Here is a 26,580-nt window from a genome sequence, read left to right as displayed (position 1 = left end):
CATACAATTAAAAAGATCATTAATGATAGAAAATATTGCAAGGACAATGAATTATACTTAAGCTTATTAAGCTTGAAGCTGAAAATCTAGGCACAAATGTAAACAAGCAATGCCATTACTAAGTAAATCACTGTTCATTATTGCTTACTGATATGATCAAGTGATAACCAAGTTAACATTCTAGTGAACTTTTTAGCAGTGCTATTAATTTATCACTGTGATATGCATCTTAAATGAGTAAAATGTCTGAAAATAAATCCAAACATTAACTAAATTAATCAAAACCATATCGAACAGGTGCTCTTCTGTTTCTTTGCGGTAGAACTCTGCGTGGGGTGATTAGAGACTTATTGGTTTTTCTACATTTTTTAGAAGATAATTCCACATATAATTTCTTAAAGAACTGAGAGGTTTTTTTGTAAATTTTCACAGATATTACATATATTTCATAAATGTTCCTTATGATAATGTTGGTTTGCCTATGTATGTAAATAAGAACTCCTGCGATACCTACAAAAAGAGAAATTTGTGGTTGTAATACTTAGAAGAAAGAAGAGTAATATTGACTTGTAGCATCAGGTTCTTCTTCAAAATTAAAAATTCTGTTTCTGAGTCTGAAACTTTCAAAACTGTCTCTTTCATTCCTATTCTGCCCTGCATTTTTTTTTCTGTTTTGTATGAAACAGCAAAATTTCGCAAAGATGAAAATAATTGTTAAAGTTGATGAGAATAATGATCCAACTACAATGAAAATTAAGAATGAATAACAAGACATTACAGAAACATAGAGATCATGCATACTACAATAGCTAAGCAAGTTTCTGCAATAAGGCATGAAAGCACACACTGTGGGATGACAGTGAAGCTATACTATGTTTTCTTACCATGCTATTGATGATGTAAATGAGTTAATATTAATACATTTTTATACAACATGTATCTTTCAAATCAATTTAAAAATATTTTTCAATGTGTATAGTAACTATAGACTAATATTTTCTTGAATAATACTTACTTAATACAATGGTCATGAAGGTGCTCATCTCATGCATGTGCGTCTCACCACTGTCTAATCCATCCAACTACAAAGTGATAAATCTCCTTACAGAGGGATATTTTCAATCTACTGTTCACTAACTTTGAAGCATATAAATAGTTTGTACCACTTGTTCTTTACTCTAAAGAATTTAAATTATTATTATTGGGGTGGGGGGGGGGGGGGGGGGGGGTTTATAACAAAGCATATCCATTACCTAAACAATACTTAACATAGACTTACAGTAGGTGTAGACAATGGGTCTACAATTCCTTTAGTTGAGCTGGCTGATGCTTCTGTAGAAATCTACAATTTATGTGCAAGATGTGTAAAATAATAAAAAATACAATTTTAATAAAATTAAACTGTAGTATCATAACTTTACCATGTTTATTAGTTACTCAAAGAAATGATCTATTCATTTTCTTTACCTTACTATTCCCTGTACCCCTAATCATCGATGTGGTGGGACGGACGGTGTCAGATTTGGAGGCCTGCTGCAAAAATTGTAATTCAGAAATTAGTCTAACTTTACCATGTTTATTAGTTACTCAAAGAAATGATCTATTCATTTTCTTTACCTTGCTATTCCCCGTGCCCCTAGTCAGCGGTGTGGTGGGACGGACCGTGTCAGATTTGGAGGCCTGCTGCAAAAATTGTAATTCAGAAATTAGTCTAACTTTACCATGTTTATTAGTTACTCAAAGAAATGATCTATTCATTTTCTTTACCTTACTATTCCCTGTGCCCCTAGTCAGCGGTGTGGTGGGACGGGCGGTGTCAGATTTGGAGGCATGCTGCAAAAATTGTAATTCAGAAATTGGTCTAACTTTACCATGTTTATTAGTTACTCAAAGAAATGATCTATTCATTTTCTTTACCTTACTATTCCCTGTGCCCCTAGTCAGCGGTGTGGTGGGACGGACCGTGTCAGATTTGGAGGCCTGCTGCAAAAATTGTAATTCAAAAATTAGTCTAACTTTATTTATATCATGTTTATTTCTTACACAAAGAAACCGATTATTCATTTGTTTACCTCACTGTTGCTGGTGCTCTGGATATCGATGGGGCGGGAGGTCTCAGTCGAGGAGGAAGAGACATGCTGCAAAATTGTTGTTCAGAAATTAATCAAACTCTATCATGTCTACATGTATTAGTTACCACAAAGAAATGCTACATGCCCCCCCCCCAATCATTCATTTCAGAAGAACATAATAAATTGCTTACACATTCGGTTTTGGACTCTCCCAAATAAAATGTAATATCGTTGTTTGTAATGACATGTTGATCCATGTCCCTGCAACTTAATGTTGTAATTTCAATAGAAACAACTTGAACACTATGTGTACACCGGAGGTCCAAAATTCCATCACTGTCAAAGCGGTCAAACGAAAGAAAGGGGGTGTCATCAATGCACCCCCTGTACCACCCACCACCATCCCACACGCATCTACCGCTAAAATCACAAACGGAATCCAGCAGTTTTGCTTGCACATGTACAAACAATATCATAAATATGTCGATTAGGATTTCTGTGAGTGTGAACTTCATGGACTTGATCATGGTCACCATTTTCTTCCGCGCGTTTCTTCGAATAATGAATTTCGAGCCCGATTTTATTGTTTCAATTTAAAAAAGACTTTTTAAAAACTGCGTATGTGTGTGCTCATTTCCATTTAATTTTTACGATTTAGACCTTATATGCTTTGTTTGATTCTTTTATTAATAGAATAAACGCTCAAAGTTCTAAATTTACAATCTTTCAATTATCATTATATTTAGCTTTAATTAAAGATTCAATTGTAATTGTAATACTGAATAATGTTTATCATCCGGAGTTATAACTTAAAAAGACAGTACTGCGTTTTCAAGGACGAGTCAATGGTCGAGAAGTTATTACATACATTAAAAACTTGATTGTGTAAAAATATCTATCATATCAAATTTTTATCAGTTGTAATTCATAAATATAAAAAGTTCGAAGTCTGACATTAGCATGAAATTTCAGCAACCTATGAACTCTGCCTTAGTTAGTCCATGCAAAGTAAGGAAATGGTTCACGTTTGCATAATACTTAATCAAAGAAATAGAGACAAACGTCACGAACAACAGGGAAATTTACAACACACTTCCTTACATATGTTAAGTAATCAAAATCAAGAGTCACAAATTTGCAAGACTATAGTTGTTTACTTCTTTACAAGATAAAAGTTGTTTGCTATATTTTGAACTTTTCAACCAAAATGTATATATCATATGCTGAGTAATCAAAATCTAGTCACAAAATTTGCAAGACTTTAGCTGTTTACTTCTTTACAAGACAATAGTTGTTTACTGTATTTTGAACTTTTCAACCAAAATTTATTATTGAAAGGGTAATTAGACCGAGTATAAACATATATATATATAACAAAGTTCAAACACAGCGCATCTAAAAGCAGTCATGGCTTCGAATGTAAAAGCCGTCTTCTCACAACAAATTGATGATGATGGTGAAACCCCAATGTTTGTTATAGAGAAGAATGATTCTTTGAGAATTAGGAAAGGACAGTACTCCATCAAGATGTCCTATTACAACAGGAAGGTCTACTTCCACATTCAAAGTAAGTTTAAACCTTATTGAATAAAGCTTTGTTTTATGGCAATTTATCCAGAAAACTGAAACTAAAAAATACTCATAATTATTAAATTATTAGGTACTTTGATACCACTCTTTTTTTTCTTTTTTTTTTTTCTAAAGTATGGATCCGTCACCATGTAAAACATTTACGTTTACCTGTTATATCATTAATATATCCATTATTGAATTCAGATCAGATTAAAGTGATATTACGTCCCTGATAAGGCTTTAATATGGAATTTTAACATATTTCTTTTTCTGTTTTCTCCTGACAGATAATGCAAGGGGAACATCAACTTCCCTCCCTGAGGAGGTCATGCTGGCAATGACAGGTTTGGGGGAAGAGATTTCGGCAGTAAGAGACTTTGTAAAAAGTCTACAACCTCCGAGTCCTCCAATGGTAAGTTTTCTTGAATTTTGTCTTCATGTTTAGACGATGATATAGATAGCCGTTTAGATAATCCATACAGTTGATATACACATATGTCGGATAGGCAAAATTCCACAAGTGTTATCCGCTTTTTTTTAATATAGCTCAGAATCAGCGTGCCAAAAAAAGGAAAGTTACTATAGTTGAATCAGACGATAACGAAGATGGGGCAACTTTTTAAGATTCATGACCATCTACTGTAGTTAGAAATATTTACTCAAGAATTAATATGTTAACCAAGAATAATGAATACTCGACCCAAGAAGCGGAAGAAGTTACCCTCACCCTATTTTTAATTATTTTAACAAGATCCAATCTTTGAGGCATTCCTGCGTGGTGGAATTAAAAAATGAGACGGTTAAACTTAAGTCATCAGCAGATGTTCTTCTAGAAGGAATCGATAAAAAAACAAGAGAAGTTGACGTAGACGAACAACAATTAGAAATAATCAAAAATCGTATGGCTGACATTTGTTACATCCACTCTTTGCGGCATTCCTGCGTGGTGGAATTGCACAATGAGACAGTTAAACTTAAGTCGTCAGCAGATGTTCTTCTGGAAGGAATCGATAAAAAAAAGAGAGAACTTAACATAGACAAACAACAATTAGAAATAATCACAAATCGTATGGCTGACATTTATTACTATCTATGTGTCATGGATTTTCATTGTTAAGCTTTAATAAGGTCAAAATTAAAAAGTTTGTTTGCAGTTGCCTACCGAAGCACTTAAAATACATCCGATTCAAACTTTTTTAACCTATTATTTGTTATCCAACTGAAACCAGAAAACTAATATTTTTTATTATTATTGAAAAAAATTAAAAATACCTAAATACCCACTCTTAAAATTACAGGTTGACAATTGCAAACAAACACTTTTTTATTCTTGACCTAATGTTATAATATATGAAGCTTACTTCCGACTTGGTTGAGTTTCTATTACTTTACCCTTTTATGTACTCATTTAATTGTATATTAAGATTTATCAATTCAGTTGTATATTATAAATTTGATTTTAAATTATGGAAGAAAACTAATTTTCAACATATTTAAACCTTTAAGGATAGCAAAGTCAAAATATTAAGATATTTTAACACAGTATTGATAAATCTTAAGCAAATCATAATACGTGTATACTTTCTTGATATAAACTCTTCCGTTTTATACTTTCAATAGACTCTGCAACGAAAACGCGATATTTATAGAACTATTGTAAACAATTTCATGCTTTATTCCTTTACTCATTTAAATCAATTGCAAAACTTGAAAAATTTCTCCATCAAATTTAAAGTATATGATTTTAAGATTACTGACTTTTATTGTTACTATCCCAGCTGTGTACTTGTTATTTGCATCCTTGTTAATTAATTTCCATTTAAGGGATTTCGCTTAATTATTTACTGTATGTCAAAGTATTAGTATATTGTCTAAAGAAAATTGTTGGAATGAAGGTTTTATGTTTATTTCAAAGATTTGTATCAAACTTCTCAATCTTAAATACATGTTTACATTCCATATACTAATAAATTTAATCAAAATACATATTGTACAGTTTATTCATTGATTTGACCTTTGGTCGCATAGTGTCCATAAGAAAATCCTTCAATACCGTTAGGCTCCAACCACCAACGTTTGTCGTCAAATGAGGACAAGGAAATTTTGTTGACGGCTTTAAGAAACAGATTATGATTATCACTCCTTATAGAGTTCATTGTATGTCTCTCTAATTTACTGCTCAAAAGGCAATTCACATAGTTCTGATAGGTCAATTCTTTGTTTACTACTGATTTGGAGATTCCTTTCGCTTTTTTCACTTGAGTTTTTTTCTCATCGTAAACAATGAATGAATACATTTTGGGTCGTAAATCACCAAATCCAAGGATTGGATGAGATGCAGTTTCATCTTTCATTTTACCAACAACCTTCTTGTGTTTTTCACTGAACAGGAAATGATCTCTCGGATAATTTGACGTATCAAACAAATCAATATATTTGTTTATCTCTTTGTACATGTCTTCAACTTCAAATCTACAAAATAATTTAAAATAGAAAGTAAAACAAGAACGATATCCGCCTTACACAGATATCAAAATGCGTCACAAGAACATAATTATATTTTACCTGTAGAACAGAGAGTCAGTATCCGTCATCAGTAACTTTACTTTTTCCCCATATTGTTTTTTGATGAAGCCATAATGAAATTCATACATGAAGAGCTTGGAAAGATCCAATATGCTCATCCCAGTGTAGATTGGTTTGTTCAGCAAAAGTTTCACCTTTTTGTTTTTCACTCCTACTAGATCCTCATTAAAGATGCTAAAACTCTCAAAAACTTGGTTTACTAACCAATCTTTGCAGTCGTTTTTTTGTGTGAACTAAGTTAAAATTCAGTCTATTTCTTATGTTTTCCATGGTTTTCCTGAAAGATTAAAAATTTTGTAACGATATCATATCATTTATCATTGATCATTTTACAATTTATCATAATTTTCAAGAGAACTTACCCAAAAACGATATTGTTGTAAGATTTGTGAAGAGAAACGTCAAAGTCATTCTGTGCTTGTTGTCTCATTTTAGTGTTGTATTCTATGTAGGGTTTTAGCCAATTTTCTTGTTCAAAGCTTATTACTCGATGTATTTCCTTCAAAATAAGTCCATGCTGAAGATAGAATTGTAAATTCCTATAGTGAACAACGTATTTTTCCTTTGCTCTGAGTGTAGGAACAAGTTTTCTTGAAATTTCTCCTTCAGTTTTTTGTTTATGAAGACAGTTATACAGTTTTTGGCAGTGAGGTGACAAATCTTCAATTCTGATTGATAACGACTCTGGTGCTAATGGGAGATCATTATGCCAATCATGCAGATGACTTGGATACTCAAGAGTTACCTCTAAGATATATCCCGTTTTAGCATTTTTTTCTATATTTATGATTTCAAGCTTCGATGTTTCTTCTGCAGTCAGCCAGTGGAAATCTCTTACTGGTAGGGCTTCAACCATAGCCCCTCCATATAAGTTATTCATATCAAAATACCCTAAGTAAACATTTGGTTTGCTTGGGTCATAGCTTTTCCCGATATAAGGGTTGTTAGCTTCAGCGTAACGTAATGTCATCATTGCAACACCACCACGCACACCCCTTTCAATCATCTGATATTGCTCTATGTCAGTCAGTAATTCTAATTCAACTCCAGTCATTTTCAAACATGCACTCCAGCACATGCCGGCGAGAGTGTAATACTGTGCTGGATCTAAATCAAAACTTTTCATGGATATGCTTCTGAATCGTTCAAACACATCTGCTAAAAGTAGCACGTCACAAAGTACATACAGATCATGATATTCACCCATTGTTTGGATATCCATTACCCTCCACACTTCTTTAGCATGTTCATACTCTTCATCTGTGATGTGACACTTGCGTATTGTATTGTAGAATTCGTGTTTGGGGGGTAATTCATTCACTAAAAACTTTGAACTGTCTGTAATGAATGAATATGGGTATATTCCTTTTTTCAATAAAAGTTTTCTTTTGTCGGGGGGAAAGTATTCATTGAATTGATGAAAATGTTGTTCACCACTAGATTTAAGATTCTTCACTAAAATGTCCAAAGACGTAGTAAGAAATTGAAAAGAGTCAATGAAACGTAACTTGGAAATTGTAAAGGAGACGTATCGCTCATTAGTATTGGCAATGACATTGATGCGTTTTTTCTTAAATTTTCCTAGTCGCTGCATGATAAGATGAGCGTCAAATCCCCTAAGATTGTGTAATATAACAGGTATAAATTCTACTTGCTTGAACTGTAAATTACAGTTTCTATGTGCAGCACCGAAAAATTTACCAGTTATATGATCATGGTTTCTTACTTTATCGTGCTTCTTTTCAAATTTTAATCCACATAAATGACAATGTGAGGCTCTATGAAATTCACTTTCAATGATGCTGTTTATTTGCATAGGTTCTATCCTATGCAACAAATGGATAATTCTTTCTTCTTCTTCGAGTAATCGAGTCATAAACGTCTCCACGATATCATTCCCTCGATATACAGTTGGCGGTTTAGTATACCGTTTGTCCGTTGAAATAATATGATAAGCAAATCCGCAAGGTTCAAATTCAGAAATATTGCAGGTGTGTGAAGAAATTGGATCAAGGTCACATGTTTGAATGGGTTTGACATATGTTTCGAAATCAGCGTAAATGACAAATGGTACACGAAGTTGTTTTGCAATATCAGTAAATTTCAACACATCGTTTTCTCCAGGTAATGGCATCTCTATTTTTTGTTCACCAAGAGACATGCAAAAGTCGACATGTTTATTCAGAGTGTCTCTTTTTACAAATCCATGTAAACAATAAGGACAGTAGTGATGTGAATGATGAGATGTTCCACCTTCTGTCCGGTAGAGAAATCGATTTAGATTCTTGATTAAGCAATAATGGAAATTATCCTTATTTTTTAAATACAGTAAATCGACATGTGATTTTTTTTTCAATTTTGTAATGCGCATTGGAAATATCTCCTTATCTTCATATCCAAAAACATTTATGGAAATATTATTTTGATTTTCAAATTTTGAAATTTGTGTGACATGAACAGGATAGTGAATACCTCGCATGTTTACTTTGTTAACGTATGCGCGGTAATGACTTACTCTCGAGGGATTGCGCTTAGCAGGATAAAGTTTTGCTAAAACTGAGTACAAAAAACATTTTTGATCTTTATTTTTTATGTTCACCAATGATTTGCTATTTCGTAGTTCGCTCGGTTCTTTAATATAAGTTCCGCCCTTCAATGGAGAGTATACAACGTAGCATAATTCAACGTAAATCACTTTGGAAAAAATCCAGTCGGAACCTTTCATGATGAATTCTTCTTTTGCTGCAAACATTTTTTGAAAGGATTCGTTTAGAAAATGAATATTAAATTCTTCTGAGGTTAAATGTCTATAAGTGATGCTACGAAAATGAGGTAAGGCCTTTTCTACCTGACCCTCCCTTTCACGGGTGAATTCCACCCTTGTTACAAGATACCATTTTAATCCCTTCCTCACGGGTGAGTGCGAGATAATTAACTCCTGGATTTTATCTTTAATGTTAGAATAAAACACAAGAAGATCAAATTTTTCCATCTCTCTCGGTTTAATTTTGATTGAAGTTACTTGATCATTAATTGACTGTGTAATTTCATGTTCATTGTTTTCAGGTTCTTTCTCTTGCAATTCCTCAGAAATTTGAGCTTCAGTGTCACTCGTTTCTCCCGATTGGGATGACGACTGTTGTTCTTTAATTTTTGTTGATGATGAAGGTTGATTATTACCCCCAAGCTGGATACTGGATGCAGCTTTATGAAATCGCCGATAGTGAGTTTTAAAATTATCCTTTCTGTTAAAATGGTGATCACAAATAGGACATACGATCTTTTCCTGCTTTGACCTATAGTGTCTGTTTAAGTCTGATTTGCGTTTGTAACTCTTCTTGCAATCCGTGCAATGGAATAATTTATCACTCCGAACCATAAGTTTTCATTTATATTTCAACCATTTTTTTCTAAACGTCTTTCTTTTGTTTGTAGATGCCTTCTGACGATTTGTGATGTTTGCAGTCGTACTGCGTACAGCTAATTGTGTGGAGTTGTCATCCGACTTATCGGTTTGTATGTCAGTATTTTCTAACTTTACACTCTGATTAGCACTCGGTTTCTCAAGATCACTATCAGAATGTGTCATCTCTTTGTTCTCAAAAGCGCTTTCCGTGTCAGTATCTTTCAGATCATTCAACTTTCTTTTATTGCGATGTTGGTTAACTCCCGTGTCTTCGTGCTCTGTACCAGGATTTGACACTTTTTTGTTCACCAAAACACTTTTTATGTTAATGTCTTTCAGCTCACTGACTCCTTTCTTCTCTTTGCAATCCTCATTCGTTTTTAAGTTGTATGTCTCGCTCTGATTTTTTTGAATCATCTCGCGGCCTTCCAGCAATTTCTGATATTTTTCTCTCGGAACTAGTACAACCTCTTTTGCCATTGTTAAACAGATATTTATGATATCTATTCACAGACGATAATAATGTTGGTATAAGACTTTGAATACGAATTAAAATATCTTTTTTAACACGTTTACCTACTTTTCTTTCAATTAATTGTCGTAAAAGAGTTCTTTGTTTTTTTATTTTCTCCTCCTCTTCTTTAGTCAGAGAACAAACACCTTTAAGAATGTTGTACACGACTTCTATCAAAATGTCAAATTGGCGGTCGTTAATGGTTCGAAGTAATTGCAGTCTTTGCTTCTTGTGAGTGAACGCTAGCAATCTTAGAAAATCCAAATGATCTTTAATAGTTGAAGACATAACTTCACATTGGTAAGTATAAAACTGTTTCCTCCTCTGGAAAAATATTGGAAGATAAGCGATATCTCTCAGCTGTACCCGGATACAATGTCACACACAAGTATGAATAAGGAACTTCAGTTGCCTTCTTATAAGCATCCATGAAATACTTTGATTGGTTAGGAAAAATCTGACTACCTAATGTCCTTACTTGCCGCTCATCTCTCGGATTCTTAAACAATATTATGTAATGCGCATTTAAGGATATGGTTCGCATGTACTTTCCAGGAGGAAAAATGTTTTGCAGCAAGAAGATAACAGTTATACCCATGTGATGAGAATACGTTGTAAATAAATTCATTAATTCTACATTACTTGTTCCTACCCCCATAACATCGTCCAGTACCAGTAAAATGCTGCCATATTTGCTAGAATATCTTTCTAGAATTTCTTTATCCGGAATTCCTTGGTAAAACGTAATGGAACTAATTTCTCTCTCCATTCGATCAAATAATGGCTGCCATATTCCGAAAACGTAAAGTATATGCTTAATGTTCGACTCAAATAATTTTAAATGTTTCAGCAGAGAAAATACAAATGTTGATTTTCCAGCATGTGACTGTCCAGTCACAATTATGTTACTATTGGCTTTAAATTTGGTCAATTTTTCACTCTCAATTTCTGTCATCGTTCCGAGAAATTCAAGCATAAAATGAGCTCAAAAGCTTAGTATGATATATATATTTATTCAAAGCAGCTATATATGTATATGTCACATATGATTTGTTAAACACAATGGAAATGTACGGTTAATAAATCTATACACATAATCATCACTTATTTCACAAGAAGGTGAAAAAAATTGTAAAAAGTCCTGAAATGCAATGCCTCGCACTTTAAGAAAGAGATAAAAAACAGAATAATGACCACATACAAATGAATTGACACACTGAATACGTATTTTATTAAGACAAAATGTACTTTTAAATTTGTAAAAGTCAATTGTACTTTTGTCACTCGTGATTCCTAGACTGTCAAATACTTCCACACAATCTCCGTTATTGTAAACAGCAAGCCAGTGTTCTCCTTCGTGACCGGATGGTTTCGTATTTACAATGAGTCCTTTTTGGACATCTAATGTTTTTATTTGATCTGCTGAGTAGACACCAATTATATTATCCTTCATCAGTGGATCGCAGGCAATCATGCATTTCAGTTGTACATTACTGAGAGCTGACATTCTTCAAGTGGTTATTATATCCCTAGCCTGATTAATTTCGAAAAGAGCAGAGTATTGACCCCACACAATAGCCGTCAGGGTCTCTGGTAGAGCAACACCAAACTGTACCTCTAAACGCACATTACCCTGCTTAAGTAATGTCAAATATTCACCTTGTTCGAATGTAGGCTCTAAATCAAAGCAAAATATGACATTACCCCCTTCTGCAAATTGTTTTCTGGTGATAGCATTTCCGCCATCAAAGAGCCATTTTCCTGCATTGTCAAATAAATTCACAAAGGCTGAGACAACGCTATCCCCATTGGTGGCATCGAAAGAAAGCTTTATGGGTGTATTGCCTACAGGAGTTCCATCGCTATACAAAGCAATCTGGTTTATGTTATAATGTTTAAAATTATAAGGGTTCTTTGTAAAATCTCCAGCTACTGCTTGTGATGAAACAAAGGCGACATACAGCCTGTCTGGTCTGGTTCCCGAAAACATATTTTCAATGGATATGTTAAGTAAGCCCTTGGCTAGACTGTACATTTTCACTATGCTTTTCTTATATGGATATTTAGCCGTAGTGGTCTCCAACATCTTGGCATGACTAAGAATTACGGCTGGATTAATTTTACATTTACAAACTCGTAGAATAACTTCCTCTAACTTTATAACGTAATTTTTCCCGGTAGAGGTGGTCGAGAGGAGGCAAAACTCTGGTCGTCTGCGATAGAATTTGAGGGAAATACCCACTTGATTGAGAATATATCGATCTATCTGGAATAATTCATGCATGATGGGACCTTCCAGATCAATGGTTTTGCTTCCCTTGATAAGTAAAGCTCTTTTTAGCAATCCTGAATTTCTTCCGCTTTTGGCATTGCAGTCATCAAATTCTCCGGCGGCATCACTCTCCCATAACTGTGAAGTTAAGTGTGAAGATTTTGCGTCTGTGCCAAAGTTTATAAGAGTATTCAGCATACTAAGGTATGGATAGTGTGCTCCTGAGCTATTTATAGGCTTGTTTTGCATGGAAACATCGACTTGGTTAAAGAGTGATTGTAAAAGCAAGTTCACTGGACCGACAATGTCATCAGCCACTAACGCTTTTTCTCCATTCATTACTTTTAGTTTAACATAAATTCTACTTCTTTTCAGATCAATGTAGTCCATTCCGTTTTGTGCAGAAAGTTGAAATTCAATAGGTGAACTATCCGATATTTGAGATATTGGACGAACATCTTGAAAGTAAATGTTTTCCACTGCAGTCTGAGTTGGTGGTAAATCAAACAAAGAAAGTTGGCTAGGCATAGCTTCTCTAAAAGTTTCACTGGATAAAACAGACATGATTTAATACAGTCCAAATACGTCTGACTTTAACTTTACAATTTCTTTCTTTTTGCTGTACGTCCGTTCTTTTCTTCGTTCGACTTCTGACTGTGACGCTTCAAGACTCGCTTCCCCTTTTCTGTAGTACTTTTTTCTCTCTTAATTTCACTCTTTGCCTGCTCCACTACCTGTTCAGCTGGTGAGGTCATATTTATTTTTGGATTTGTATCTTGTTCGACTGCTCTCTTTGTGTAGTTATCAATGCTTATCATATATGGTGAAGTTTTATTTCGTAATCCACCACCTCGCTGGTATTCTTTCATCGTATGATCGCTATAAGGGTTTACACTTCCTTTGTTTATATGCATATAAAACATTGTCCATTTTTTTGTATCGGGTACATACAACTTTTTGTTAACATCCATGACTAAAATGGATATCGTATTAAATGAAGTGTCATCCACACGTCAGAATCAATAAATGTAGCAAGTGAACCGTCCTCATCCCTTAAATACAAATGTAGGTTAGAAAGTTCAATGACTTTCAAAGGAATGTAGTACACAGGGAAAAATTTGTCATTCCAACCGTAAGATGGGTCAGATTGAATGACACGAAGTAAGGGTTCTTGATGACCATTAACACTGGAAAAATCACACACATCGGAATAAACAAATAAAGATTTATGATAAAATGTCGTAATGGGTTTTGAGGTTGCTTTGTCAATTACTGTTTTTTTCGGTGATGACAGAGTAAAAAACTCAGTTATCCCAATTTTCCAGTAGCCGTGTAAATCCAAAGCGTTGTCAAGGTGAATTTTAAAATCGTACGGTTTATTTTCAGGATAATACTCCTTGGACTCACTCGACCTGACAAATATATATTTTTCCATTACTTCGTTTTCAAATCAATTATATCTGATTCCTTCACCCACTGGTTAAACTTCTCGGGCCAAGATTCAAATTTCACTAACACTTCTGTCAATCCTTTTCTTTTCCTCTTTTTAAGTATTTTCTCAACGAGCCATAACGAGTCTTCGTTTTTATCAACTTTTTGTAAATCGTTTTCATAGAAGTCACCTTCAATCAATTCTTGGTTAAAATCTTTAACTTTGTACATTGGTATTCCTTGCAAGTGGAATCTTTTGGCAATTTTAAATATCTCTCCCGTGAATTGTTGATTGTAACCTCTGCGAAAAATATGCTTTAAATGAGATAATCTCACCAAGTCGTTTAATTTAAATCTAAATCTAATGTTTTTTCTTCTTTTTTCTTTTTTTACTGGATTAACACTTTTGTTTTGATTTTTCTTTTTCAAATAGAGTTGTGCCCACACATCTGCTTCATTGTCTGCAGTGACTTCCTTGGGTGCTAGACCTCCAATACTCCTATGCGGTGTTGAATTGTAATTGTTTACTAAATCTGGTAAGACATCTATATATCTATGTGTTCTCTCTTTTTGAAAGTATCGGTATAGTCTACCGCGAATTGTGCGTATAACTCTTTCCGCAATAGACGCTTTCGAATTTTGATTAGCAAAAAAAATTCTGACACCTTCATTTTGTAAATAATTTTGCAGTAATCGATTCTTAAATTCACCTCCACGATCACTTCTTAATGTCTGACACTTTACACCAGATTGAAATACTTGTTTAATACCATTTAAAACGTCTCTACCAGATTTTTGCTTAAGAGCTACAATTCTTAAATATTTAGAAAGTGTGTCGATCAATATCAGCAGAAATTTGATTCCATCATTTTCTTTTGATAGGTTTTGAACGTCCATGAGGTCCATGCTCCATTGAACATTGAGGCCACTAACACGAATATTGGGAACTTTAGTGGGTCGACGAATCTGCCGCTGTAATGTATACGCATCCTGCTTTTTTAGCCATTTAGAAATAAAATATTTGCTAAAATTAAAGTCTTTGTTCGATTTCAGTGTTTGATAAAGTTTCTCAGGTGTTGTATATGCTGCAGGATTGCGAATATTATAATAATAGTTTTCCAAATACTGTGTTTTTTCTTTATCACTCATGGTTTCAGTAATCGCATGATGTAGATTCCCTCTCCATTCCTGAATATAACTTACTCCTCCAAAAATCAGTGAGGCAATAGGTTTTCATAATTTCAGACAAAGATAGTATCTCTGTACGATCACAGTCATGATCTCTCAGCATAATCTGGAAAACGTCTCGAATGTTCAGTTTCATATAGGCGAGCTCAAAATTCATTATTAGTTTCATGTGTGTTGAATCCATCAGATATGAATGTTCCGTTTGTGATGGATGATCTATTTCACAACCATTACACCTTTCTCTCGATATTTCGGAAATTTTATCCCAAATAGTATCAATGCAAAGAGAGATGAACAATTCGTAATATTTATGTTCAACATCCATCTTTGAACTTTATTCTCCCAGATGTAAAGTACAGTGTATCATATACTTATTTCATACTGTTCAGGATGAATGATTCTTTATAATAAATTGTCACTACAAAATTTCGTAATTATAAAACATAATATCTTCAAAGCGATATCCTCAATAATGAAGAATCTATGTGTGCTACTGAGTTTTTCAAATATTGCCATTGCATTTTGCTGATTTGAATTCCATTACTGGTCCCTTCTTCATCTCTGAATAATCGTATATCTATTGTTATGTTTCCATTAGACTGGCATATTCTTACGTAGACCTCATCACTGAGTGGATACTTGTCTACATACGAACAATTTGGGGGTATATATGTAGAATTCGCGCACTTCCACTGAATACAATCACTCATTTTTAGCTCTTCTATGTTTCGCTTTTCCTCCAACAGTACTGTATTCACGCATAGAAGTATCATAACAATAGTTGAAATTGCAAAGAAAGAAATGAATTTCAGTTTTTGATTCATAGAGGATTTTCTGAAATCATCATCACAGTTTGCCTCTAATAAATTGGAAACAATGCTAACACTTTCCATTTTTTAAAATTCGAGTCAGTGCTCTGTTTGGTATTTTATGGGTCATATCAATAAATTAAAAATGATGTCCTATTTATATGGCAATGCCGTAACGGATATAAATCAAAGGAAAATTCTAGAATTATTCAGTTCATGAACTTTATGTAAGATCATATAGTAAACTCAATCAAGCCTTTTGCTTATTATCATATGGGTGGAGTCAGATCTTGAGCCTTCTGTAAGAACACCGCTAGTCACTAAGCCTTCTGATTTAAACCTTATTATCAAATGGGTGGAGTCATTTGGATGATGTAGCCTCTGAGCCTTTGACTTAATTTACATGTTTGGCAGACTTATAAAGTACAGTAGGCAGGGCTAGTCTCTAAGCCTTCTGATTTAATTTGCATATTTGGTAGACTTATATAGTACAGTGATTGGAATTGATGTGTGCTAGTATCATCCTACCTCTACTACTCCATTCATTGCCAAATACAAGTTACATAATATAAATTAATTTTATTATGAATAGAACTGGTCTAGATGTTCCGAATTTTTTTCAGAATGCCTTTTTTTTTCTTTTTTTTAATACATTTTCCATTCATCATGTTCATTTACGAAATGTTCTGACCCAAACTCCCTTTTGTATTTTGTCTAGTTTTATCCGAGACAAACACTTCTTAAGAGATTTGTGTAAATTTGTTGTTTTTCTCTTACATACATATGCACAATTTTCCTTCATCCTTTTTATTTTACCTTTATACTGATCTTGATATATTGCGTGATATTTACTTTATAAAACCAGAATACGTTAAAATTTGTAACACTGTTCAACAAACTATATTTTTACTCGTAATAGAATAACCATGATTACTAGCAAATGCTCATACATTTATAGTACTAATCATAAACATACGTAATCAAAGATTACGAAGCTCACCTCGACGAATGCTATCTATAGGTAAGGCAAATCTCACATTATATTTTTTTTCTAATTAGTGTACATCCCAAGATCAATATCCATGCAAGTTTGATTTAAGTAGGACTTACAATTACTTGGAAATGACCCTCTTCAAAAACTTTATCCTGCTTACTAATCAAGAAAATTTCGATCAGCTCCAACATCCAAAGCAAGTCTTGAAGTGTCCATCCTCAGATGCACCATACTGGCAAGTTTAATTAAAATAGGCCATATAATTATGGAGCTACTCCAAAACATTAACCTGGTAACTCATCTGAAAAAAGTAGGCCAGATTCAAAATCCAAAGTACATCTGGAAGTGTCCATTCTTAGATACATTGCCCATGCTCATTTGTTTAAGTAATGGTAAAATTCATTATCTGGAAAATATAGGTCAATATGCAGCATCCGAAGCAGGTTAGGTAGTATACATCCCTAGATGCACCATCCATGCAAGATTGGTCAAGGTAGAGTTTATAGTTACTTTGAAATGGACCTGCTTCAAAAACTTGAACGCCCGCATGGCGCAGTGGTTAGAGCGTCTGCTCTAGAGTTGTGGAGTTGATCCTTACGTCGCGGGTTCGAATCCCACTGCAGGATGTGGACACGGGTCCTTCGGATGAGACCGTATAAACCGAGGTCCCTTGTCGCAGTAGGTGCTGGCACGAAAAAGATTCCTCACTTCTCAATGGCTCTGAGTGCCGAGTATAGGTCAAAATTTGTAGCCCTCCACCGGCAAGTGGTGGCGTCTCCATATGAGTGAAAAATTCTCGAGAGGGACATTAAACAACAAACAAACAAACAAAAACTTAAACCTCACTCATCCGGAAAACGAAGTCAGATTAGCATCCGAAGCAAGTCTGGAAGAGTCAAGTCAATTCCTAAAGGCATCATGCATGAAAGTTTGGTCAAGGTAGGTTTTTTAGTTACTTGGAATGGACCTGCTCCAAAAACTTTAACCTGAAAACCCATCTGGAAAATGTACGTCAGATCCAGCATCCAAAGCAAGTGGGGTAGTTTCCATCCCTAGATGCATCATCCGTGCAAGTTTGGTCCAGGAAGCTTGTGAATGGACTTGCTCCTAAAATTTAACTACGCTAAAGCCGGCGCCGACACTGCTGCTGACGCCGCCGGGAAAAGCATAAGCTCATATCGATTTCGTCGAGGTGAGCTAAAAAGAAAAGAGACAGAATATCTTCAAAACTTGAACAAAGTTTTTTTTTATTCGTCATCATAAACTTAGATCAAACTTGGGTCCTTCATACACATTAGTTTATCTGTGACCTCCTCAAATAGTGTTTTTTAACCTGGCTTCACGGAACATTCTCTGACAAGGATCACATTTTTACGGTTTGTCAGCTGTATGTGTCCTCATATGTCTCTGTAAATTTCCCCTAGAATTCACGTAATAATGGTTAACCACGTGTATGTATCTTCAAGTGTCTCTTAGGTCTCAAGACGAACGCCTTTCCAAATACATCACATTTACATGTATAAGGTTTATTACTTATTTCTAGTCCCAGTTACTTATTTCTAGTCCCAGATGTCTATTCATATCCGATTTTACACGCTCTCTGTAACATATTACATCTAAAATGTTTATCACAAATATGTGTCCTCATGTGTCTACGTTAGTCCACCAAGTTAGAGAATGCATTCCCCAAAACATCAAATTAAAAACGTTTTCTCCTGCATGTGTCCTGTATGTCTCTATAATGTTCTTCACTGGTTGAATGTCTTTCCAAACCTAACATTTATAACCTAATCCTAATATGTGTGCGTGTGTGTGAGAGAGAGGATGTGTGTGTATGTGTGTGAATGCATTTCCACATACATCATCTATAAAAGGTTTATCATTGTGTTTATCATAATGTTTCTCTGTTCTTTATAGGTTGAATGCTTCCATTTGACTCCAGTAAGAATTGTAATATGATTTTGTAAGATACTTCAATGGGTAAATGCCTTTCCACTTTATCACATTTATAAGGTTTATCACCTCTATGAATCATTATATATTTCTGTAAGGTACCTGATTCAAAGAACACTTTCTCTACAAATCACATTTACAAGGTTTATAACCTGTATGGATCCTAATGTGTCTTTTCATAGAAGATTTATCACTAAACGTTTTCTGGCAAAAATCACATTTATAAGGTTTATCACCAGTATGTGTTCTGCTGTGAATCTGTAAGCTTTTAGAAGGCTTGAACGCTTTCCGACATACATCACATATATAAGGTTTCTCAACGGAATGCATCTTCAGGTGTTTTTTCAAATCTGATTTTTCATAGTATGCTCTTTGACACAAACCACATTTATAAGGTTTATCAGCTGAATGTGTCTTCAAGTGTTTATATAAATTACTTAATTGGTTAAATGTTTTCCCACACACATCACATTGAAAAGGATTTTCACCTGTATGTATCCTCTTATGTTTCTTCAAAGAACATGAAACAGAGAATGCTTTCCCACATACATCACATTTATTAGGCTTCTCACCTGTGTGTATCCTTTTATGTGTCTTCAAGGAATATGAGTTAGATAATGCTTTCCCACACACATCACACTCAAAAGGCTTCTCACCTGTATGTATCCTCATGTGTCTCTGCAAGGCTCTTGATTGGTTGAATGCCTTCCCACACACCTCACATTTATAAGGCATCTCAGCTGTATGTATCCTCTTGTGTGTCTTCAAGGAACATGATTTTGGGTATGCTTTCCCACATACATCACATTTATAAGGCTTCTCACATGTATGTATCCTCTTGTGTGTCTGGAAGGTACCCAATTCAGAGAAGTGTTTTCCACATACATCACATTTATAGGGTTTTTCATTTGTATGTGTCCCCATGTGTTTCTCTAAGTGATATGCACGGCTGAAAGCTTTCATACAGATGTTACATTTATAAGCTTTTTCACTAAAGTGTCTATTGCTATGTCCTTCTAATAACCCTTGGCAATTGTCATAAACATTACAGTTCTTTATATTTTCAGCATCATTTTGAATTTGTAAATTGGATGAATAAGGTTTAACACCAGTATGTGTTCTCCTGTGTACCCGTAAGCCAGCAGATTGCCTGAATGCCCTTCCACATACATTGCATGTATATGGTTTCTCACCTGTATGTATCCTCATGTGTGATTTCAAATCTGATGTTTCATAAAATGTTCTCTGACACAAACCACATCTATAAGGTTTTTCACCTGTATGTTTCTTTAAGTGTCTCTTTAAATTACTTGATTGGGTGAATGCTTTCCCACACACATCACTTTGATGGAGTTTGTCACCTGTATGTGTCCTTGGGTGCTTCTGTAAGTGGTATCCATGACTAAAAACTTTCTTGTGTATGTAACATTCAGAAGGTTTTTCACTTCGTTGTGTACTGCTGTTCTTTTCTACATCCTCAGTTTGATTGTCATTTGCACTACAAATGTTTAATGTTTCAGCATTCTGTTGATTAGATGAAAAGGCTTTCTTTCCCCTCTGAAATTTTGAAAAATCTCTTTTAATAGTGTGTCTCTTCTATTTATTTATTTGTATAAAATCATATGAAAAAATACAGCACAATAAAGATTTTTTTTATAAAGAAATGCAATTCAACATACGAATATGCATCTGACAGACAAACTAAATACAAATAATTTTGAGTACTTCATCACCAATGTGCATTTTAAGCGAAAAATTAGAGCTTTGAAGAAAACCATACAAAAAATTCATGATTATATGAAAAGTTTTGGGCCATCTGTCTACGAATATGGCCTTTAACGTTAATGTAGTCATTATGTTAGTGTACAGGTGAATATCTTATAGGTTACTGACTGAATATCGGGTAACCCCCCCCCCCCCCCAGCTCTAAGCGCGGTAGAGTAGACCTAGCTTGTTTAACTTTTCATCATCACTTTGAATACTAGTATATGATCTAGAAAGCTTTCCTCTCTGTAAATTTGACAAAGACAACAGTTTGAATGCTATTTCAGCGTACTTGTCTGATGATATGAAGGATAAATAGTTCTTTTGTCTCAGAAGTCAGCAACATACATAGAAGTTCAAGGTTAATATAGATCATGTGAAACATACATAATCACGGATAACAAAGCTCACCTCGACAAATGCTACTTATCAGAAAGGCAAATTCTAAAACCAAGTTTGCCCCAGATAGGACTTGCAGCAACAGGGTATGTACATATTACGAAAAATACTCAATCATCAACGAAGGTCAAATCCAGCATTCAAAGCATGTCTGGTAGTTTGAATCCTTCTATGCAAGTTCGTTTATTTCCACGTAAAATAGGACGTGACCCATAATTTGAACAAATTTGAATCCCCTTCACCCTTGGATACTTGTGGCAAGTTTGGTTGAAACTTGAGAAGAAGTTGAAAATGTGACAACACAAGCTACACAGACCTTACATTGACAAGTTTTATCACCTACATGTATATGCCTTCTCCTCTGACTCTATAATAAATTAAATGATACCGAAAAAGCCTTCTTCCGATAAACATCACATTTATAAGGTCTATCATCTGTATGTGTCCTTGTGTATACCTTAAGTTTTCTTAATTATCAAATATCTACCTACACCTGTACACACATAAATTATAAAAAGAATTATAACCTTTGTGCATCCTTTTGTGTTTGTGAAAGTTTCCTGAATGGCTAAATGCCTTTCCACACACATCACATTTGTAAGGCTTTTCGCCTGTATGTGTCCTCATGTGTATCTTAACGGAACCTGATACAGTAAATGTCTTTCCACACACATCACATTTAAAAGGTCTTTCACCAGTATGAATCCTCATGTGTGTATGCAAGTGTCCTGATTGGTTAAATTCCTTCCCACACACATCACATTTATAAAGTTTATCACCAGTATGATTCCTCATGTGTGTATGTAAGGCATGTAATTGGTTGAATCCCTCACCACACACATCACATTTATAAAGTTGATCAAAAGTATGTGTCCTTTTGTGTGTGTGTAAGGAACGTGAATGGTTATATCCCTTCCCACATACATCACACTTATAAAATTTATCACCCGTATGAGTACTTATGTGTCTACGTAAGTTACATAATTGGTTGAATGTCTTCCCACACACATCACATTCATGAAGTTGATCCCCAGTATGTATCCTTAAGTGCATCTGTAAGTTACAGGAGCGGGTGAACGCCTTTCCACACATATCACAGGTAAATGGTTTGTCACCTGTATGTGTCCTCACGTGTCTTCGTAAGTCTCCTGCTTCTGGGAATGCCTTCCCACACACATCACATTTATAAAATTTATCACCTGTATGTATCCTTGTGTGTCTATGTAAGTTACATTTTTGGCTGAATGTTTTCCCACACACATCACATTTACAAAGTTTATCACCAGTATGTGTCCTCATGTGTCTTTCTAGGTGATCCGAACGGCTTAAGGTTTTCTCACATATGGCACATTTATGACTCTTTTTACTTACATGAGTATTGATAGGTTCCACTGCTCTTCCTGTTTGATTGTCACTTACAGTCAAGTTTGAGAAGTTTTTAGAATCATTTTGAATATGTGAATGAGATGAATAATCTACTTGTTCCACCTGCAAAGTTGACAAAAAAAGTTTTTTAATAACTTCTTAAGGTACTTGTTTGATGATAATTCATGATTTAGCTTGTTTAGTAGATGTGTCAATCAAGTCACATATAATTGAACCAAGGGAAGCTACTCATACAGTAGACTCCTACCTGAAAAAAAAAATCATTTCCCTTATTCCCTAACAAGTACAAATGACGAAATAAAAAACAAGGGGAGAGTTGTCAATATGACAGCAAACCAGGTTTCCTTTTTGTGTGAACACATACATGTGCCTCATCGGATAGAAATCGACCTTATCGTATGCAACGTCATAATGATAAAGAAATGAATAAAGTTAAGAAGAATTTCCCGGTATTTTTTCTACAAGTGGTTTTCACTTTATGGAATGTTTTAGACATCATCAAATGCAATTCATGGACTTTGGGGGGAGGGATCAGATTATTTTGAATATAATTAAATTTATTTCCCTTCGTAAAGCCCTTAATTTTTTTTATTGTTACCATGGATCAATGTAAACACAGGCAAAATGAATGCTGAGTCCGATGATCACCCCTCATGGCCCGGCCCTAATCCCAGGGGTCATGATTTAAAGATCGAAAGTTGAAACTACACTACCTTAGAATGCTTCCATATAAATAGGACCAATCATGACTTTGCTGTTCCTGAGAAGAAGAACCTTCAAGATTTTATCTTTGCATTCCTATGTAAATCTTCAATCGTCCATAGTGTCAAACCTTACCTCAAAGGGTCATAATTTGAACAAATTGAACTATAATCTACACTACCTGAGGATGCTTTCATTACAAATATGACTAATCATAACTTTGCTGTTTGTGAGGAGAAGCATTTTAAAGATTTTTCCTATGTATTCCTATGTAAAAATTTGATCGCCCAAAGTGGCCCCACCCTACCCCTGGGAGCCATGATTTGCACAAAACTGAATCTACACTACCTGAGGATGCTTCCATATAAATATGACTGATCATGACTTTGCTGTTCTTGAGAAGAAGAAATTTAAAGATTTTTCCTTTGAAGTCCTATGTAAAACTTTGATCGCCCACAGAGGCCCCACTCTACCCCCGGGGGTCATAATTTGAACAAACTTAAATCTACACTTCCCAAGAAAGCTTTCACATAAGTTTCATTTTTTTGGCCCAATGGTTCTTGAGAAGATCTTTAAATTACCCAATCCAATTTTCAATATTTCTTGATAATTATCTCCCCTTTGGATTAGGCTGTGACCCCTTCATTTGAACTTGAATCCCCTTTACCCAAGGATACTCTCTGCCAAGTTTGATTGATATTAGCCCTGTAGTTCTGGAGAAGAAGATGAAAATATGAAAAGTTAACAACAACGCCAACAACAATGATGACAATGATAGACAACGGACAGATTTCGATCAGAAAAGCTTACTTAAGCCTCGGTTCAGGTGAGCTAAAAACTTTAGAGCAACAGCCCAATCACAGGTTTTCTTTCAAGACTTTCATATCATTTGACTATGAGTCATTTCCAAAAAGTTAAATGCTTTGTTAAAATATGAATTCCACAGTATTCCCTTCATTCATGTGTGAGTCATCCAAAAAGCTGTCTTCCATAAGGAACTTTATAAAGATCAGTAATTATAAATATGCATCAGGTTTCAGTTTAAAGAACCATTAAAAACACCCCTGTTCAACCATATATAAAATGTGCCAAATTTTACCATGATGACTTCATGTTGTCAAGTACCTTACAACCAAATTGTTTACGTCCTGCTGTATGGGATTTAACTAGTCTAGCAACTATAATGAATGCAGTGGTAAATTTTGATGAATACATTTACACACTTTAAATTCACATATTATTTCATTTTATGGCATTTCCCTCATAAATTAGGCCACGTCTCCTTCATGTAGGTTTAACAGTATTGCAACCTTTGACTTGACGAAGTAACCTTACATGCATAAACAACACAAGAAACATTGTACGTAGATTTAAACACTCCAGTTAACTGTATCATGACGGTCATATTAATACAATTGAACTTCCATATCTCAAACACTGATATCTCGAATACAATGGATATGTCAAAGTGATTTGGAAGTCCCAACCACTTATTCTTTAAGTATTTTACCCCTGCTATCTCGAATTTTCGGATATCTTGAAGTTTTATCTCGGTCCCATCAAGTTTGAGATAACAAGGTTTGACTGTATTTTGAAATTAAACCTTGATCTTGACCTAAAAATTTTATTTGTCTTCTTCCAACAATTGCCCACCTACCTGTACATTATAAGTATGGATTCTAAAAAATAAGAATTATACCAAGTTATCACATCACAAAAATGTGTACAGTAAAACTCGGTTATAACGAAGTCACTGAGACCTGTGAAATTACTTCACTATATCTGTAATTTGTTATATCTGTATAAGAAATTCGTTAAATTTATATAGCTGGGGATCCAAGAAAAATTCGCTATATCCGTGAATTCGCTATATCCCTGTTCGTACTAAACGAGTTTTACTGTAATGATGTGTACTTTGAATGTTGACTTGACCTAAAATCTACCATCCTCAACAATGAAGCCTGTAGGTCAGAACATACTTGAGTTAATAGCATTGATACAAAAACAGACGGATCTGGTGTTTACTTTCATGCACCAGTACCTTGATGCAGGGCCCCTTTAACTCATTTACCTTTGATATTGTCTGTTGTTGATTATCTTCTTCTTCATTTGTAGGGTCAGGATTTCCACATGTCTGCTTCCTATCTACAATCCAAACAATTAATCTGTATAAAGAAAACGGAGTGCTCAACAAATAAAGCAAAAGATCTAGTACCTTAAATAGGAAATATGCTTTTCTAGCTAAAATAAACTATTGCATGAGTACTAAAGTAATAAAATTCCTACATATTCTAGCTATATTTCAGCATTATACAAGTTTTATACAGAGTTGTTCTTTTCCAGATTTAAACTGTTTAAAAGTTGGCCACAACCACCCAACTGAATTCTCATAAAGGACATTTAATTGTTTTTATTTTTTGTATAAAAAGGCTAAGGACACTAAATTCATGGTTTCAAGCCATATTTAGGTCAGCTTTCTCTAAGAGTATGAATAAAACATAACAAATAGACTTCACTTAATGATAAGTTATAAATCATCATCTGGCTGTTTGGAGCTCTCTACAGTCCATGCAGACACTGATGTTATAAAGACAAAGTGTATGACTTCAATGAGTCTCTAACATATAAAATAATTACAAAAAGGACTTTGAAATTTCCATCGGGAATATGGGAGTCATCAGGTGATAGTGACTGTGATAAAGTAACCAAGCGATTGATTAATTAAGGACGATGGACCTAATTCGAAATTTTGAGCCACTGTGCAGAAACTGTGCATATGCCTTGAATCAAACTGACTTAATTATGTATTGCAAAAAGATTAAAAAAAAATATATACATTTTTTATTTTTTTAAAGATATTCAAATGTTTCCTCTCAATTAAAAAATATTGTAAATATTTTGATTTATATTCATTTGTTAATTTTATAAATAAATGATTTATTTGGCCAAGGTATTTTCATTGATTATTTCCCCCACCTACACCTGCGTTTGACATGCCCCTCTGAAAAATCTATGCTGATGACCCTTTTATTTTTTGGCATAATCTGCTGGTAAATTGTCTAGTTAACATTGTCTTTAATATGAATAAAAATTCTATTGCAGAATTTTTTTCAATGATCACTCTTATACCCTACACTGGCAATTTCCCATTACTTCCTATAGTAATTATCAATTTCCATTCGAAGCCAACTTTGAAACGCCCCCATTAAAAATCTTCATCGATGACCAAATGATTTTTTTTATTGATTTTAATTCACCAAAAGTCACTTTACCTCATATCAAAATTTGAATAAAAAATCTATTGCAGAAATGAATTAGGTCTGTTGTCATTAATAAACAGTAAAGCTTGGAAAATGTACTGATCTTTTTTTTTATTATTATTAAATTTTAACTTCTATATATATTAATTTATACCAATACACTCCTCCTCTATTTCTGCTCCTCGGTTTCCGGAATGAGATGGTGGTGTCTGTGACATCTTGTCCTCTGACATCATGATCTAATTATAGCTCCTAAAAAAACCTGTCACTGA

General features: G+C 34.3%; 3 protein-coding genes across 3 annotated transcripts in view; all 3 read right to left on the bottom strand.

Annotated features, from left to right (window-relative positions):
- Positions 1-2,608, bottom strand: part of LOC133201013 (zinc finger protein 431-like) — a 35,178-nt gene extending 32,570 nt beyond the window's left edge. The window contains exons 1-7 of the mRNA XM_061336816.1: positions 2,264-2,608; positions 2,073-2,138; positions 1,918-1,983; positions 1,768-1,833; positions 1,618-1,683; positions 1,468-1,533; positions 1,280-1,342 (exon numbers count right to left, since the gene is read on the bottom strand). Of these exons, the coding sequence (XP_061192800.1) occupies positions 1,280-1,342; positions 1,468-1,533; positions 1,618-1,683; positions 1,768-1,833; positions 1,918-1,983; positions 2,073-2,138; positions 2,264-2,608 (738 nt within the window). The remainder of the gene's footprint in view (positions 1-1,279; positions 1,343-1,467; positions 1,534-1,617; positions 1,684-1,767; positions 1,834-1,917; positions 1,984-2,072; positions 2,139-2,263) is intronic.
- A 3,033-nt stretch (positions 2,609-5,641) lies between these two features.
- Positions 5,642-6,328, bottom strand: LOC133201157 (uncharacterized). The gene is made up of 2 exons (XM_061336942.1): positions 6,210-6,328; positions 5,642-6,116 (listed from the first exon to the last, which is right to left on the bottom strand). The coding sequence occupies exons 1-2, from the start codon at positions 6,326-6,328 to the stop codon at positions 5,642-5,644; spliced, it is 594 nt and encodes a 197-aa protein (XP_061192926.1).
- Positions 6,329-18,103: 11,775 nt separating this feature from the next.
- On the bottom strand, positions 18,104-21,677 carry LOC133201138 (zinc finger protein 664-like). The gene is made up of 2 exons (XM_061336919.1): positions 21,488-21,677; positions 18,104-20,354 (listed from the first exon to the last, which is right to left on the bottom strand). Exons 1-2 carry the CDS (start codon positions 21,548-21,550, stop codon positions 18,921-18,923), a joined length of 1,497 nt encoding a protein of 498 aa, XP_061192903.1. The 5' UTR covers positions 21,551-21,677; the 3' UTR covers positions 18,104-18,920.
- Between the last annotated feature and the right edge of the window lie 4,903 nt (positions 21,678-26,580).

This window comes from Saccostrea echinata, unplaced genomic scaffold (assembly GCF_033153115.1).
Source record: "Saccostrea echinata isolate AGI-Se365-2 ecotype Australia unplaced genomic scaffold, CSIRO_AGI_Sech_v1 ptg000042l, whole genome shotgun sequence".
Lineage (NCBI taxonomy): Eukaryota > Metazoa > Mollusca > Bivalvia > Ostreida > Ostreidae > Saccostrea > Saccostrea echinata.
The sequence above is the reverse complement of the archived record's forward strand: the minus strand, read 5'-3'. Positions and strand labels throughout refer to the sequence as shown.